Consider the following 14,825-nt stretch of genomic DNA (forward strand, 5'->3'; position numbering starts at 1 on the left):
AATAAATTATATCGTCATAGAACCATCATAGAACTCTTAAATAAAGGAAACTCAAAGACATAGTTAATAATTTTTAAATTTCATCATATAAGATTTTTCCAATTTTCATCCGTGTTGTTGAACGACTGGTGGTAATGTCATGGATGAAGGGTAATGTCAATGTGACGCGTGACACGTGACACGTGACACTTGGGCAATGATTTGGGAACTGGGAAGGTCAGCTGGAGGATACAAATGTCATAATAAATCAATGAATGTGGCCGTTATGAGTTAAGAGTGATTAAGAGGGAACTGCAATTTAATTGAATTCTGCATGTACCAGTTATTACTTGGAACTTTTAACTTTCCATAGCACTTACTCCATTGCTATACAAATACTTTCCCTAATAGCAATACTAGATGTGCTTCAAGCTACACTTTAAAAGTTCATAAAGTAAGTCATATTTATTAAACTTCTGGGAAGGTAGGTACCTAGCCGCTTTAAAACACTTTCAAATTTTGTTTCTTGTGTACCTATGTTAGCTTAAACTAATATTATAATAGTACTTAGTACCTACTCTTCTTTGTTGGGTAGGTAATTTAAAAAAAAATAAGTACCTAGGTACAATATTAATAAGTTCTTAAGTAGGAAAACCAAAGTGAGTAGGTACCTATCTTCTTGAATATTGCTTAAACAAAAAACCGTTTTAGATTAGTTTAGGCGTGAAATCTGGACAAGTGAGTTTTTGCATGGAGATGGTTTCATATGATGGATAATATTTGTACACACAATATTGAGAGATTTAGCATGTTATTTTAAGACCATACTTTTTACTTTCATAGGTTTTGCTCTAATCTATGCCTAAGACAAAGAAAGATTTTTTGTAAGTATTAAAAAAAAATTTAGGCTCAGTATATTTGGAAATAAAGGAAGGGAATGGCAATTTTCATCTATTTTCTTAAAAACTGTTTATTTATAAAGTTATAAAAAATATAGTAGAGGCCTTCACAACAATCCCTTTCATTTAGTATGTCACATGGTATTATTTGCAAAACTTTTTTTTTAATTTGCCTCTGGAAAGTAATCCCGTATTCAAAATGCATTCATTTATTTACATTACTCATCTGTACGCGGGTTGCAGAAAGTTATATACTGTACTAAATTTTGACTGAATCAGTGTAATGGATTTGGAGCAAATTGGCTGTGACCTGAGATAATATCTGAGTGATCCTTCCTATAAGGGTCCCTTATTCATTTAGTTGGTATCAAAGAAATATTGATATTTTAACTATTCAAAAAATTATACAGTTCACAATGTTAGCTTTTAGGTACCTTTGAAATAACGAGCAGATGAAACAAACAATAATTGTGTGTTGTATGTTATCATGTTGGTAATTATTAGTTGCTGTGAGCTTGGAATTGAACGCCGATGGAAGCGATAGCGAGGCGATTGCCGTAGCGAGCACTTGCACAGCGTGACCACCTGAAGGTGACAAATGTTCATAATACATTATCTTCACTCAGGGCTCTATGTTGGCTATGTTATTTTGTTGTTTGTCAAATCACATCACAAAGTTATCATGTGTAAAGGTATGTTTTGTCTGTAAATTATCATTTATTGAATACTTACACTAAAAAGCTATATACACTAAAAAGGTTTTTAATGTATGTAGTCATTGCTTGGTACCTAAAATATCAATTCACCAGCAAAACTTTCCCAATCCCCATGGCTTAAGAGTTCAGTACCTTGCAGCATCAGGATTGAGGAGTCGAGATCCCAAGTTCAATGATGTAGTCTATGCTTGGTACCTAAAATAATATTGCACCATCCACAGTTCCTGAATCCCTACAGTGTAGGAGCGCTGTACTCTGCATCATCAGGATTGAGGAGTTGAGACTTGGAGTCTAATTATGAAGCTGTTGCTTAATATCTACAGTTCACTATGATTATTTCCTGAATGTTGATAACTTAGGCGGGCAGTAACTGTAGCATCAGGATTAAGCAGTTGGAGAGGATTTCTAATGGGACCACCACAGAAACTTCTGCTGTTGATTGAAAAAACATTGCAAATCGGTTCAGAAATCTCTAAGAAATCGGTGTACCTACGATATATTTAAAAGAACGGGCCGAATTGAGAAACAAAACTATTCAAAGATTTCCTAAAATTCGCTTGCCTCACCCGGGAACCGAACCAGCTAAAAAAAATACTCACTGTTTTATATTCCACTAGTCGATACAAAAAAAAACAGGTCTTACGCTCGCCTGTCCTACCAGCTGTCCATAAAGTCGAATAGGTACTTATTTAGTACACAGGCTCCTTCACGTTCACTTTCAACAAGTAAAAGACACATTGTATAAAGTATAAGCTAAGAGTCTTCTAAAGTCACCGAGTGGCGCAGGTTTTCAACAAAATTGAATGTGACAGACGCTATTCGAGAAGTTCCCGCAACAATCAATAGGAACCACCGCTCGTACAAGGGACTCGACTGTCTCTATGAAACAGAAGCTCACTGGCCAACCGAAGTGTCCAACACAGATCAAGAAGAACCTGCTGGTGAAGAGAAGATAAATCATGTGACCGATAAAAGGATACCGGCAGAAGCGCTACCCGACATCTCTTGGTTCTCAAATCGGGACAAGTTTCGACGCGCAACAGCAGAGGAAGCAACAAAGAAAATGATCTCCTGGCACTTGGCGATTTGTGCAAAGGTTGACTGACATTTTCTGGGTACGCTGGGTGAAAGGAGTACCTTCCTGAACTCCAACACCTGCGGGAGCCAAACGGACAAGGACCTGCAATACAAGTCAACGACCTCGTACAAATAGTTGACCCAAACCTGCCACGCAATGTATGGGTACGAGGCAGAGTTATAGCTACATACCCGGGAGCAGACAACGTCGTGCGTACAGTGGATATTCGGACCAAAGGTGGCGTACTACGGAGGCCAGTTAGGAAGCTGGTGTTACTGCCCCTGTCGACAAACGACGACGAGCCCGCACCGACAGATGATGCGACACAGTCGCACGGCGGTATTTAATAATATCATATTATTAAATAATAATTTAATAATATTAATAATAATTCTAAACACATTTCCGTCTTACGCGAGGCTTCTGACGAAAACTTCAAAACGTCACGTGCGAGTCGGGCCTCGCTCTTTCAGGGTTCCGTACATAATTATGAACATCATATGTTGGCTACCGTATGAAAAAGTAATTCTTTTCCGAGCTAGAACATTGTAATAAACCGTGAAAGAAAATCTTAAAAAATGTTCGTCTGTTTTTGCCACAGTTTACAAACTAAGTATTTTATAAATCGTCGTTTTCAGTATTTGTTGTAAGTACAGTAGGTATATGGAACATAATATACTTAACTGCCGTAATTTTATATTCCTAACTAGTTTAGTTCTTGACAAAAATGATTTGAAATGAATCTGATATAAGTTTAACGAACTGGATCCGGCGAGACGGGCGTCTCTCCTGGACGCGGACGTGCGCGTGGCCGCGGCCGCCATTGTGCCGACGCGCATCGCGGAACTGCGCTTTGTTGGGAACGGGTTCCGCGCACGGCGGTGTCGCGTGTCGGCATTGTGCGCGCGCGCTATAAGGCGCGGCGCGGGCGGCGGCGCGCCTGTCGCCATGCACAAGCTGCTCGCCCGCGACCGACACGTTCCCGCGCGCCGCCTCTCCCGCGCCCTCGCTTGCCGACACACTCCGGTCGCCGCCGCGGAAAGCTTCGGGTCACTTGTTAGTGCGCTCTCTTTTCTATCGTATGTAGGTACGTATGAGCGGTGCGACTAAGGTGCCTGTGGTGTTGCAGAGGCAGATGGCGGTGGAGCGCGAGGCGCCGGCGCCGGGCGAGGCGGGCGAGGCGCCGGGCGAGGCGGGCGCCGTGCGCGTGCTGACGCTCGAGCACGGCGAGCACCTCGACTCCACGCTGTACAGGTGAGCGTCCGCGCCGCTCGCGCGGAGCGGCCGCTCGTCGCCTCGCTAACCAACACCGTTTGCAGGTTCGAGAAGGGCGTGCGCCTGCAGTTCGCGCCCGGCAGCAGCCTGCTCGGCCGCAAGCTGTTCCTGTACACCAACTACGTGGTCGCCGATAGCGGTGAGTCGGCGCGCTGCGGAGTCCGCGGAGGACGTGTCGCGGACACTTGTGTATGACCGTGTGTGTCGCGCAGCGGACGAGAAGGGCGAGGCGGAGTTCGTGCGCAACCAGTACTACGGGCTGGAGTGGCGGCGCGGCGGCGACGGCGAGGCGGAGGACGAGCGCGCGGGCGAGGCGCTCGGCTGCGGGCTGCTGGTGGGCGACGCGGACGCGCACTGCGAGCTGCGGCTGGCGCGCGCGGGCGCCTTCCACTACTACTTCGTGTACGACAGCCCGGAGTCGCGCGTGGGCCCGCAGGGCTCGGGCTGGTTCCACGTGGCGCCGGCGCTGGGCGTGCCGCTGGACGGTGTGGCGTGCCAGACGGTGCTGGCCAAGGCGCTGGGCCCGCTGCCGCGCTGGGCGCGCGCGCTGCGCGTGGCGCGCGAGGCGGGCTACAACATGCTGCACTTCACGCCGGTGCAGGCGCGCGGCGCGTCCGACTCGGCGTACAGCATCGCGGACCAGCTGCGCGTGGACGCGCGCTTCGGCGCGCCCGGCGCCCCGGAGCCCGGCTACGCGGACGTGGAGCGCGTCGTGGCCGACATGCAGCGCGACTGGAAGGCGAGTATCCTCCCCTGTATACTATTTGTGACATTCACGTTTTTCATTTGATAACGATAACGTTGACTTTTCGATAATCGTGCTTTTTGGATCCTTATTAATATAATGTCATCACAATAGAAACACGAATGTGTACAGTTATTTTTCAGTAGAAAATAAAATACCACGTTTGTAAACGGACTGAGGGCCGCTGTCAGCGACGTAACATAGCTCTTAACTGCATTTAATTGGTGACCTTGTGCAAATTAATTATTTACCAGACAGCGCCATCTATGATTTTTTTTATATTTTTTATTTAGGACAACATACAGCTTATTACATGAGTTCCTAGTCTATTAAGGCAAATACATTGAACCAGTTAAGTTTTCACACAAAGGACTCATTATCTAATTACCACAATTCCCGATTATTATTTTGGCTCGCATTGATTCATTCCTTCACAAGCACGGTAAGGTTTGCAGCCGACATCAGGAAACGAATCAGACATACTTCCTGTACCTATATCATGTGGTTTAGAACATTATTTGTTCACGAACACTTGTATTTTTTTTTTATGTAACCACAAATTTACGGTTTTCGGATTTTTTCTTTACTTGTGCTGCTGAATCTATCTGCCAAATATGATTTTAGGGCAATGGGAAGTGCCCTAGTGTTTTCTTGACAAACACACAGACAGACAATGAAATGATCATATACATTATAAAAATACATTAACTTATATACCTACTCGTTACATAAACGCCCGGCAGGGGCCAGGGGGAGACCAAACGGCCGGGATTTTTTTTTCTAATCTTTCCTCTTTCTTTCCTCTGGTCGAAAGGATCCAAAAGCCCCGAGTCGACGGACGCTCTCTAGTCGAGTCCTATCTCGCTGTGCGCCCTGAGGTGGTGGTTCGGAAACGGATTTGAATATAATACGGCCGGAAAATTGTGCAATCTAGATCATGTCCTTGTTGAACAGTGCGCCGCGCCCCGGCTGTTTGTAAACCCAGCTCATACACACACTTTACACACCATCTACATGTACTCGCGTTGCCCAGACTGCGAGCTGGGTTACTCTTGAACAAGCTTCGTCGCCCAACGAAAAGGTAGATGTTCTCTGATGACATTTAGCTGTATGTTGTCTAAGCTCGCTTTAAGCTTAAGGGGACAAGTAGGGGGCGAAATAATTTTAAGACGGTAAAATATGTCAACCATTTTGAATTTGAAAATGGTTAGGATCATTTTCGTAATAAGCAACCTTCAAAATTTCAATATCACAATCCATATCGATTTCCGGGTGATTACGACGCCCGCAGATGCTGTCCATCAGCGACGTGGTGCTCAACCACACCGCCAACGAGACGCCGTGGCTGGCCGAGCACCCCGAGGCCACGTACAACTGCCACAACTGCCCGCACCTGCGCGTCGCCGCGCTGCTCGACGCGCTGCTGGCGCGCCTCACGGCCGACGTGGCGCGCGGCGCGCTCGAGCCCGCCGTGCCGCGCCGCGTCACCGCGCACGAGCACGTGGAGGCCGTGCGCCTCGAGCTGCAGCGCCGCCTGCCCGACGCGCGCCTGCACGAGATGTACGCGTGCGACGTGGACGCCGTCGTGCAGCGCTTCCTCGGCCTCGCGCGCGGCAAGCTGCCGGCCGCGGGCGACGCGGCCGCGGCGGGCGAGCTGCGCCTGCTGCGCGACCCGCAGCGCCGCCGCCTCGCCGCCGGCGTGGACCTGGAGCTGGCGCTGCGGCTGTACAACGTGCGGCGCGCCGACTGCGGCGACGAGGAGGCGCGCCTGGCGCGCGGCGCGGACGAGCTGCGGCGCCGCCTGCTGGCGCTCAACGCGGAGGCGGAGGCCGAGCTGCGCGCGCACCTCGCCGCCGCGGTCGACAACTGCGTCGCCGGCATGCGGTGAGGACGCGCGACACGCACACCGCACCTACCGCGCCGAACTGTTATCACGCTCATTCGTTACAGTATGAAATGTTTCAGGTACTTTCGGCTACAATCGGACGGCCCGAAGATCGAGGAAGTGAGCACCGAGCATCCCCTGGTGCCGAGGTGAGTGCAGTTGTACACGTAGAGATCGGATGTTTCGCGGCTCCCTTTGATGAGGCCGCGAGTCCAGCGCTCGTTCATAACACCTACTGTTGATATAAACTACCTCGACCACGAATACAGAGCCACGACTCGTCTACAATGTCTAGTTTGCCTGATGTAATTCTATTGTACACAGTTGCTAAACTAAACTAAAATGACAAATAAAGATATTGATATATTCGATCGATTTATATCGAGATGATGAAGCGAATGTTGTTTCAAAGCGCTCACCGGCTTTCAGTTTACCACTAAATAATGTATTCTGGGATTTTTAGAACAAGAGTCTATTGCTAGTCGTCGAATTTCGAAGTTTTATTCATAATAATTATATTCGGAGCTTTGACACTCTGTTTAACGACATATCAGTATAGTGCCGTGGGTCGGCAGGTACTTCACGTTCCCCGGCGGCGCGGAGTCGGCGGCGGAGGCGGAGGCGCTGGTGTACGGCGCGGGCGGGCGCCTCGTGCAGGCGCACAACGGCTGGGTCATGGACGCCGACCCGCTGCAGGACTTCGCCGCGGCGCCGCACGACGCGCGCGTGTACCTGCGCCGCGAGCTCATCGCGTGGGGCGACAGCGTCAAGCTGCGCTACGGCGCCGAGCCGGCCGACAGCGCCTTCCTGTGGGCGCACATGCGGCGCTACGTGGAGCTCACGGCCGCCGCCTTCCACGGCGTGCGCCTCGACAACTGCCACTCCACGCCGCTGCACGTGGCCGAGTACATGCTGGACTGCGCGCGCCGCGTGCGCCCCGAGCTGTACGTCGTGGCCGAGCTGTTCACCAACTCCGACCGCGTCGACAACATCTTCGTCAACCGCCTCGGCATCACGTCGCTCATCCGCGAGGCCATGAGCGCGTGGGACTCGCGCGAGCTGGGCCGCCTCGTGCACCGCTTCGGCGGCCGCGCCGTGGGCTCGTTCCTGCGCGCGCCGCGCCGCGCCGCCGCGCCCGCCGTCGCGCACGCGCTGCTGCTGGACCTCACGCACGACAACCCCTCGCCGCTCGACAAGCGCAGCGTGTTCGACATGCTGCCGTCGGCGGCGCTCGTGAGCATGGCGTGCTGCGCCAGCGGCAGCACGCGCGGCTACGACGAGCTGGTGCCGCACCACGTGAGTGTCGCCGCGTCCCGCCGCGCCGCGCTCCGCCGACCGCCGTGTGACGCGAGTGTTGTTGCAGATCCACGTGGTGGACGAGTCGCGGCTGTACGCCGAGTGGGGCGAGGCGGGCGAGGCGGGCGACGGCCGCGTGGGCGCTGACGCGGCGCTGCTGGCGGCGCGCCGCGCGCTCAACGAGCTGCACCGCGAGCTCGCCGCCGACGGCTACAGCGAGGCGAGTGCTCCGGCGACGCGTCGCACGGCGTCCGTCGCGTGCGCTCTCTCTGACGCGTCCGTCTGTTGCAGGTGTACGTCGACCAGATGGACGAGGACGTCGTCGCCGTCACCCGGCACGAGCCCCGCTCGAGGAAGGTGAGGTGCCCCTTCCCTGGCGAAACATTGCTGGCGTACATTTAGTTTTAACGAATTCATACATTTCCGTGTCGGGCGCATCCGGCCGTCACTGCTTCCCGATGCTCTGCACCACCGAGAGAACGCTTAGTGCCATACAGAAGAGGTTCTCAAGTCGTCGGATTTTGTTATTTTAGATTACTCGAACATGCCTGGACCGATTTGGTTTTTTTTTGTTTGAAAGAGTATACTTCCCGGGTGGGCCCATATACATTTTGTGAAGATCTGATGAATAACTTCGGAGACGGAGAACAGAACTCCTCAATGCATAATATTAAATTGCTCGCGATCAGTGTAATAGTAAACAGTAGGTTTTTAATTAGGCATAGCATATTTTAAAACAGTCTAAAAATTGTAAAGTAAAAAAAAAACCGACTTCAATAACCACAAACACTAAAAAGTAAAAAATGATTTAATTTATTACTGACTATATTACGAGTATGTTTAAGACTATATTATTATTATGTTAAGAGTTAATGTAACTCTGCTAAGCTGCCAATGTGAAGTCAAACAATATGTAGAGTGAACAGATCTTGCGGCTAATTGGTGGCACCGCGCCGGATCGAATAGTAGATTATTCAACATGGAGGTAATTTAATGTCTTCTGTCCAACGCGCCATGGTTCCTGCAGATATCGGAAATTCATGAGCACTTAAACATCAACACAGTAAAGGAAGAAATTAAAAATTACAGTTGCAACTACAAAACAAGACTTACTAACCATCCAAATCGCTTTGACAATGCCGCAGGCAATCCGTCCACTAAACAGAAAGCATATACTGGACATTCAGCTGAGACTTGTGGAGTTTTCCCGCTGGGGAAGTCGTCTCCTAGTGATCGCCAACTTGTCCTCCAACCAGTCTGCTCATAGTCCCCCGAGCGATCGCATGATAAGGCAACCCCTCAAACAAATAATGTCTTACGTCACGGGCGCTGGGATAAATCCCAAGCGAACGAGGGATTTTAGAGTAACTCCCGAGCGTAGCGAGCGTGTTGCATCTAGATCCTGAGTGAAGCGCGGGGTTTAGAGGCGCCCAAGACAAAGACACTATTACCCCGCGTTCAATACTCTAATTTTCATACCTCGCGAGACAATAGAATCAAATCACAGGCGCGATGTTGCAGTCGGTGATCCTGGTGGCGTTCACGGCGTTCTCGGCGCCCGAGCCGGCGGCCGGCGCGCGCGCTCTGCCGCCGCTGCGCTTCGAGGGCACGCTCGACGAGATCCTGCTGGAGGCCTCGCTGCGCCACCGCGACCACGAGTGAGTACCACTCCCGCCTCCCGCCCCCTCCGCCGCACCCGCACTCACCGCGCCCTCTGTGCAGGAGCACGGGGCGCGCGTTCCAGCCGCCGGGCGCGTTCGCGCGGCACGCGCAGTACATCAACGGGCTGAGCGAGTACCGCGCGACGGTGCGGCGCGGCGTGCCGCTGGCGCAGTCGGCCGTGTTCCGCGGCGCGCGGCGCGAGGGCGCGCTCACGGTGCTGGAGTTCGGCGCGCTGCTGCCGGGCACGGTGGTGGCGCTGCGCGTGTCGCCGGCGCCGGGCGCGGCGGCGGCGCTGGGCGCGCTGCGGCGCCGCGTGGCCGCGCTGCACGCGGGGTGCGACGCGCTGGCCCTGCGGCCGGCGCTGGCGGCGCTGGGCGCGGCGGACTACACGACGCTGCTGTACTGCTGCGACGCGGAGGAGCGCGAGCGCTGCGGCGGCGCGGGCGGCGTGTACGACGTGCCGGGGCACGGCGCGCTGGCGTACGCGGGGCTGCAGGGCGCGGCGGCGCTGCTGGAGGAGGTGGCGGCGGGCGACGCGCTGGGGCACGCGCTGTGCGACAACCTGCGCGCGGGCGACTGGCTGGCGCGCTACACGTGGCAGCGCCTGGAGGCCGACCCGCGCCTGGCGCCGCTCGCCGCGCGCTACCGCGACGCGCTCGAGCCGCTCGCCGAGCTGCCGCGCTTCCTCGTGCCCGCCTACTTCGAGGTGAGTGCATTTATTTCGTGCGAGGATTGAAGACTTGGGACTTGAAATTCAATAACAGTCTATGCATCATCGGGGTTGAGAAGTTGGGAGTTCGAGTCTAAACATAAAGTCGTCGCTTAGTACCTACAATATTAATTCACTATGAATACTTCCTGAATCAGGATTAAGGAGTTGGATCCGCAAATTTTTATGGGACCGCCATGGAAACTTCTGCTGTTCATCAAAAAAAATTGTAAATCGGTCCAGAAAGATCGGTGTACAAACTTAAAAAAAAAAAACTGAGCTGAGGTTTATTTTATATTGGTTGTTACAGGTATGATCTTAGTATTAATATTAAATAGAGTTGCGCGTACACTTGGGTCACCGCTAGTGTCGATTGCCATTGGCATTGACAAATGACTTTGACAATAAGTTATCAGACTCTAGAGACACTATTCTAGTTGTCTCTGCTACACCACGCTGCTTTTGGAAGTCGGCTAGCAACCAAATAAAGTATTCGATAACCACCAGTCGTAACTCTCGTGTGATGCGTCGTGCAGGCGATCATGGGCGGGCTGTATCGCGGCGTGCGGCGCGGCGCGCTGGCGTGCCTGGGCGGCGCGGCGCGCGGCGGGCCCGCAGCGCGCGCGCTGGCGCTCACCAGCGTGCAGCTGGCGGGCGTGGTGCCGTCGGCGCGCCTGCCGCCGCCCGCGCCGTCCGCCGCGCCCTCGCTGTCGGCCGGCCTGCCGCACTTCGCCGTGGGCTACATGCGCTGCTGGGGCCGCGACACCTTCATCGCGCTGCGCGGCCTGTTTCTGCTCACGGCGCGCTACGACGACGCGCGCCACCACATCCTGGCGTACGGCGCGTGCCTGCGCCACGGCCTCATCCCCAACCTGCTGGACGGCGGGCGCCGCGCGCGCTACAACTGCCGCGACGCCGTGTGGTGGTGGCTGCACAGCATCCAGCAGTACTGCGCCGAGGCGCCGCAGGGGCACGCGCTGCTGGCCGCCACCGTGCCGCGCCTGTTCCCCAGCGACGACTGCGAGCCCGCGCCGCCCGGCGCCGCCGACCAGCCGCTGCACGACGTCATGCAGGAGGCGCTCGACGTGCACTTCCAGGGGCTCGTGTTCCGCGAGCGCGACGCCGGCCGCCAGATCGACGCGCACATGTCCGACCGCGGCTTCAACGTGCAGATCGGCGTCGACCCCGACACCGGCTTCCCGTTCGGCGGCAACGACGCCAACTGCGGCACGTGGATGGACAAGATGGGCTCGTCGGACGCGGCCGGCACGCGCGGCCGCCCCGCCACGCCGCGCGACGGCAGCGCCGTGGAGCTGGTGGCGCTGGCGCACAGCGCGGCGGCCTGGCTGGCGGCGCAGCACCGCGCCGCGCGCTACCCCTACCCCGGCGTGGCGCGCCGCCACCGCGACGGCGCGCTCACGGCCTGGACGTGGGCGCAGTGGGCGGAGCGCATCCGCCGCAACTTCGAGCGCCACTTCTGGGTGCCGGCCGCGCCGTCGGCGGCCGACGCGCGCCCCGACCTCGTGCACCGGCGCGCCATCTACAAGGACACGCACGGCGCGTCGCGGCCCTGGGCCGACTACCAGCTGCGTTGTAACTTCCCCGTGGCCATGGCGGTGGCGCCCGAGCTGTTCGACGCGCGCCACGCCTGGGCCGCGCTGGACAACGTGGAGCGCCTGCTGCTGGGCCCGCTCGGCGTCAAGACGCTGGACCCGGCCGACTGGGCCTACCGCCCCGACTACGACAACGCCAACGACTCGGCCGACCCGGCCGTGGCTCACGGCTTCAACTACCACCAGGGGCCCGAGTGGGTGTGGCCGCTGGGCTTCTACCTGCGCGCGCGCCTCGCCTTCGCGGGCGCAGCGGGCTGCCCGGCGCGCACGGCGGCCGCGGTGCTGGGTGCGCTGGCGCCGCTGCTGCGCGAGCTGCGCGCGTCGCCATGGCGCGGCCTGCCCGAGCTCACCAACGCCGGCGGCGCCTTCTGCCGCGACTCGTGCCGCACGCAGGTACCGAGTTATACTCTTTTAAGTGTCATTTTCGAAATATGTCTGTCGTTTCTCAGATCTTGCAACAGCAATGCCAGAGCTGTAAAGAGTAAAGCTAAGCGGAAGGAACGACCGCACGGCGACAATATCATTTCTCACTCACTCAAAACAAAGGCTCGTCAACACTGCTGTAGAAACCCTGACTACTACTTTCGACGTCCATCGCGTTGCAAAGCCAAGCGACCTAGTGCGGCGTCGCGATTAATTGCGTGAGTAGAACAGTGACAGTCCTCTGACGTGGAGCTGAGTTGAAACTGAGTTCGATTCACTTTATACTTTTAATTCGTTTTGTTATGCCGCGTCTCGTGAAGGTTCGCTTCAAAAGTGTAAATCACTCGCAGGCGTGGAGCTCCGCCTGCATCCTCGAGGTGCTGCACGACCTGGAAGCGGCGGCGCGCGCGCGGCCCCTGCCCGCCGACTGACGCCGCCTGCGCGCGCGCCGCCTGCGCCACGCGCCGCGCGCAGCCTCGCCGCGCCGCCTCTACGCCGAGCCCTACGAGCCGCTGCCGCGCCGTGCCGCGCTGCGCCGTCTGCTGCCGCGCCGCGCGCGCGCCGCCCGCCGCGCGCCGCGCCTCGCGCGCGTCTACAACCTGCTGCCCGTCGCGCGCGCCGGCTCGCTCGCCGCCGTCGTCTACAGCGACCGCTACTTCCGCTACGGCCTGCCGCTGCGCGCCGCGCCGCCGCCCGACCAGCGCGCGCCGCCGCACCACGCGCCGCCACCGCGCACGCCGCCCGCGCCCGCTGCCGGCCTACTGCACGCCGCGCCCGCGCCGCCGCCGCGCGCCTCGCCGCGCCGGGCCTCGCCTCGCCGCGCGCGCCGCGACCTGCCTGCGGTGTTCGAGGCGGGCGCGCGCGGCGCCGCCTACCCGCCGCGCCGCCTGCCGCTGCTGCACCGCCAGCCGCCCGACGGCGCGCAGCCGCCGCCGCGCGGGGTGGCCGAGCGGCGCTGGCGGCACGAGTCGCCGCGGCGCGACAGCGCGGCGGACGCGGCGCCGCGGCCCGAGTTCGCATTGCCCGACGGCGCGCGGGAGGAGCCGCCACCGCCGCCGCCGCCGCTGCCGTGCGCGACGCCGCTGCGGCGCAAGGTGCTGAACACGGAGCGCCCCGGCGGCGGAGCGCGGCTGCGCGCGTCGCGCTCGGTGCGCGCGGCGGTGCGCGTGCTGCTGGCGGCGAGCGGCGCGCTGTACGCGCTGGCGTTCCTCGCCTTCTACTTTCTAAGCCTGCCCTGAGTTGCCCGCCGCACTCACAGATTCCACAGTCACCCATATTGTTATGTAAAATCTCCCCGGAGGAGTTATTTTTAAAACGAACGTGCTGGTCCCTCCTCTTTAATTTTTGATGTAACGATGTTGAACAACCTCATTGGTGTTTTTTAGGACAAATTGTTCACCAAGCTACTACAACGGCTGGCCTCTATAATTTTTTAAACCCTTAATTTTTGTCACTTATTTGTGACAAAAATGAACTGTCCAACGCGGGAGTTCCCTCGGAGGCGGGAGCTCCCCGCGTACCTCATTACCTCTGAAATAACTTACATTTAATAAATAGCTCGAGTAATTTTTATAGGTTTTCTAATTTGTAGTCATACTATCTATCTAACTCCTTAATCTTTCTTGAAAATACAATCTTTTGAGTAATTCTTATAATTGATAAAAGTAATTTATTTATGTTAGTGTGTGAAAGCGAGCAAGCAGCGCTCTCTCTCGCTCACACGCAGTTGTTATTTCTGTTATAGTTCTTGTTTCATACGAGTACCTACCTGATACATGTTGGTAGAGATAATTAGTTTAATAATATGAATGTTATAACAAATATAGATTAATGTTCAACAGTAAGTGTTAGTAGTATTTACAATATGCGTGTGTTACCGAACTGTTCCTTAGTAAAATACAGAATATAATAATAATTTAAGTAGGTAGGTACTTAAATTAAATGTTGTTTTAGAGCGTTTGTAATTTGTTGTAAAAGGTTTAAATTTGAATAAATATTTATGATCAAACACATTTACAGACTTAATTCTTATACTGTTTTATTATAACTATGAATAACAAATAATTCTACTAACAAGTTCTGATCCGTTTTCCGTTTATCGTAAGGAATATGAAATTTCGGTATATTATGTACCATTTCCTGTAATTTAACAAAATCTAGTTTGCAAGTTGTGACTGAGACCAACGAACATTTTTTGGGGTTTCTTTCACGGTTTATAGCGATGCTCAGAAAATAAATATTTCATACGTATATGTACGGAACCCTACGGAAAGAGCGACGCCCGACTTGCGCTTGACCGGTTTTTTAGTCCGTTCCGCAGTTGGGTAAAAAAAGTTAAAAAAATTATAACCCGACGAACTTGAACCTGAAGTGCTATCATCGTCTTGACTCTTGAGTACGATAAGACTCATGACGTATTAGTTACGCCTGTTTATTTAGGTGTATTGAAGTCTTCTGGCAGTTTAACATTAATAACGTTATATAATTCAATTTAAATGCCGTTAAATAAATTAATGACGTTATTAATGTGAAACTGCCAGAATAC

At 54.4% G+C, this 14,825-nt stretch overlaps 2 protein-coding genes across 2 annotated transcripts; one reads left to right on the plus strand and one right to left on the minus strand.

The window, feature by feature from the left end:
* The first annotated feature begins 190 nt into the window (after positions 1-190).
* Positions 191-12,797, plus strand: LOC123867217 (glycogen debranching enzyme). Its single transcript, XM_045909146.1, has 13 exons — positions 191-433; positions 3,802-3,926; positions 3,992-4,086; positions 4,160-4,686; positions 5,984-6,576; positions 6,658-6,726; positions 7,153-7,873; positions 7,941-8,093; positions 8,165-8,230; positions 9,395-9,531; positions 9,596-10,241; positions 10,781-12,250; positions 12,631-12,797. The coding sequence occupies exons 2-13, from the start codon at positions 3,808-3,810 to the stop codon at positions 12,709-12,711; spliced, it is 4,677 nt and encodes a 1,558-aa protein (XP_045765102.1). The 5' UTR covers positions 191-433; positions 3,802-3,807; the 3' UTR covers positions 12,712-12,797.
* A 144-nt stretch (positions 12,798-12,941) lies between these two features.
* LOC123866775 (loricrin-like) lies at positions 12,942-13,805 on the minus strand. The gene is made up of 3 exons (XM_045908466.1): positions 13,801-13,805; positions 13,156-13,470; positions 12,942-13,113 (listed from the first exon to the last, which is right to left on the minus strand). The coding sequence occupies exons 1-3, from the start codon at positions 13,803-13,805 to the stop codon at positions 12,942-12,944; spliced, it is 492 nt and encodes a 163-aa protein (XP_045764422.1).
* Positions 13,806-14,825: the final 1,020 nt, after the last annotated feature.

Source organism: Maniola jurtina, chromosome 7, assembly GCF_905333055.1.
Source record: "Maniola jurtina chromosome 7, ilManJurt1.1, whole genome shotgun sequence".
Taxonomy (NCBI): Eukaryota; Metazoa; Arthropoda; class Insecta; order Lepidoptera; family Nymphalidae; genus Maniola; species Maniola jurtina.